A 2,734-nucleotide genomic window follows, 5' to 3' on the forward strand; every position below is an offset into this window, starting at 1 on the left:
GCTCCCTACAGAGATAGACCTTTTAGTTAAAGAGTAAGATCCTTTTAGTTTAACATGAAACAGCCACGAAATCACCATCACCAAATTACACCAGACTCCATGTAAATAATCACTACTTTTATCATCGTAAAACACACTTCATTCAAAGTCGACAGAAACAAAATAAACAAAAGCCGTCTTGGTTCATCTTTCCACTGTTCCAACAATCACCACTCTGGTTTGGTTGAAATAAACCCTTAATTCACCCATTTACATGTGGAGATATGCTGGCTCTATACACGCTAAAAGTACTGATTATTTACATGGAGTCTGGTGGAAATATGCTGGCTCTACACACGCTAAAAGTACTGATTATTTACAGGGAGTCTGGTGGAAATATGCTGGCTCTACACACGCTAAAAGTCCTGATTATTTACATGGAGTCTGGTGGAAATATGCTGGCTCTACACACGCTAAAAGTCCTGATTATTTACATGGAGTCTGGTGGAAATATGCTGTCTCTATACACGCTAAAAGTACTGATTATTTACATGGAGTCTGGTGGAGTTTGGTGATGGTGATTTCGCAGATGATTTTATGTCTAAAAAAAGGATCTTACTCTTTAACTAAAAGGTCTATCTCTGTAGGGATCCTTTCATAATGTTGTCAGACACTTAGAATAATATATATATATATATCTGAGTCTGTCAGCAGGCAACAACAGAACTTTTAGTGGACGAAAAATTAGCCGTTAACGTTGCATTGCAGCTTGTTTCTTGCTTAACACTGGACCAATTTCAGAGATTGCGTGTCCTATCAGTCACTTAGACACAAAAGCTAGCTTGCTCTGCAGACTAATGAATGTGTCCCATCAGATCTGACGTGTAGCTCCGCCCCCAGGTGTTGGCAGCCTATCAGGTATCGGTACACTGTGACCTGTCAGCAGGGCCGTTGAATCCCTATCCCCGTCCCCATTTGTATTCAGCTCCAGCTCGTACTGACGTGCAGCCTTTACAATAAACAATCTGGCGGCCAAATTAGATAATGGCAACAACCGAACGCTGGGCTTCATATTCTAAGTGCTGCGAAGGTCAGAGCTGAGGAGAGGTGGATACAAAGCTGGTGAGGCAGAAAGGTAGCGGTATGTATGTAAAGGATACTTAGTAGCGATGCTACTAGCTCATGATCATCTGAGTAATCCAATCATTCGCTCTAGGTCTGCTCTCTATCATAGTATAGGCTAATGAGACATACTGGGGTTCTTAAAATTGCATAGAGGAATAAGATATGTATCGGGTTAGTAGTAGCGGATATCTAGACGTAATATACATCGGTCTCGAGATATCTGATATCTCGATCTGATGTCTGTTATGTGGTATCTATATAGTCGATCTATTATTCGAGACAAGCGAGAGAGTATGGCTCGGGGTGAGGGAGGAGAGGATTGGAATAGACCGAGGGATAGTCTGATACGTAAGTAGATAATAAAGCTTATAGCTGAGGGGGTTACTGGGAGTAGACTATATATAGACGATGTGTGAGCTAAGATACAGTATGTTCTGTGCTCTAGTAGTAGGATCAGAGGTTCTAGTATAATAACGGAGGTCTGATGCTCGTGCTCGTATCGTCTACTTAAATCTGTCCCTCGCTATGATCTATACCTCGCTCACTGACTCTCTACGGTAACCAGCCCCTCCTCGGTGTATAGACAACATACTCTATCCCACCCCCCAGTTCCCTTCCTCTCCCTCACCCACTCTACCCACCCCCACATCTCTCGGCTCTCCACCCTCCCTTTCAATCCCTCTTCTCCTACCCAGACTACGAGTCTCGCCTCTCCGTCTCCCCCCTCTTCTTCCCTCCCTCTCTCTGTGGGATCTGATCAGCTTTGTTACTACTGTGTGTCTTGGTTTGAGTGAGAACGGACGTTGGTCTGAGGCCGTATATTGATGAAAATGAATCAGGATCCTGCTCCGTCAGCCCGGCCTAAATAAGCTGCAGACTGATAAGTTTCCACAATGTGAGAGTAAAGGTCATTAATACGTTACCTGTTCAGAGAGAGGGAGCTGAGGTCATTAATACGTTACCTGTTCAGAGAGAGGGAGCTGAGGTCATTAATACGTTACCTGTTCAGAGAGAGGGAGGAGCATGCAGCATTGTATGTTTCGTTTTATGTTGACCAAGGTCCTTGCATTAAGAGTCCTACTCTCTCTCCTCTCTCTCCGATTATCCTCGTATATCTTCTCTGGCTGCTGGTTAATGTCTAATTGCCTGTTTTCTCTAGCTCTCTATATATATCTTGCTCTATTGTATCTCTGTCTCTCGGTCTCCTCGGTGTCTGTCTCTCTCTCGAACTCTCGCTGTCTCTCTGTATCTCGTTGCTGTCTCTCTCTCTCTGGCTCTCGTCTGTATCTTTCTCTCTCGCTGTCTATATCTTCTTGTTCTACTCTATCTCGCTCTCTTTCTCTGTCTCGTCTCTCATCTGATACTATTCTCGGGTCTCTACTCGCTCATCTATTTCTTTCTAGATCTGTCTCTCTTCTGGCTGTGTGCAGGGTTAACCCCTTTGCCGTCTTAAGGATGCTAACCTTCTTGCTTATCATCTTTTAAACTTTGCTCCAATTATTTATATGAATCTACCGCCTAGCTCTCCTTATCTTTTTAGGCAAAAAGGACTTGAGACAGTGGCAAGACGCAGCTCTGCCTGTTCCTCCAACTGTTAAACATAATTCCACCCTACGACGGACACCATCCA

General features: G+C 43.8%; 1 protein-coding gene across 1 annotated transcript in view; it reads left to right on the plus strand.

Moving 5' to 3' along the window:
* Positions 1–1,023: 1,023 nt before the first annotated feature.
* The window catches only part of LOC118496350 (C-type lectin lectoxin-Phi1-like), a 2,665-nt gene continuing 954 nt past the window's right edge, over positions 1,024–2,734 (plus strand). Inside the window, exon 1 of the mRNA XM_036007717.1 lies at positions 1,024–1,069. Coding sequence (XP_035863610.1) covers positions 1,024–1,069 — 46 coding nt within the window. The remainder of the gene's footprint in view (positions 1,070–2,734) is intronic.

The sequence above is a fragment of the Sander lucioperca genome, chromosome 11, assembly GCF_008315115.2.
Source record: "Sander lucioperca isolate FBNREF2018 chromosome 11, SLUC_FBN_1.2, whole genome shotgun sequence".
In the NCBI taxonomy this organism is placed as follows: Eukaryota; Metazoa; Chordata; class Actinopteri; order Perciformes; family Percidae; genus Sander; species Sander lucioperca.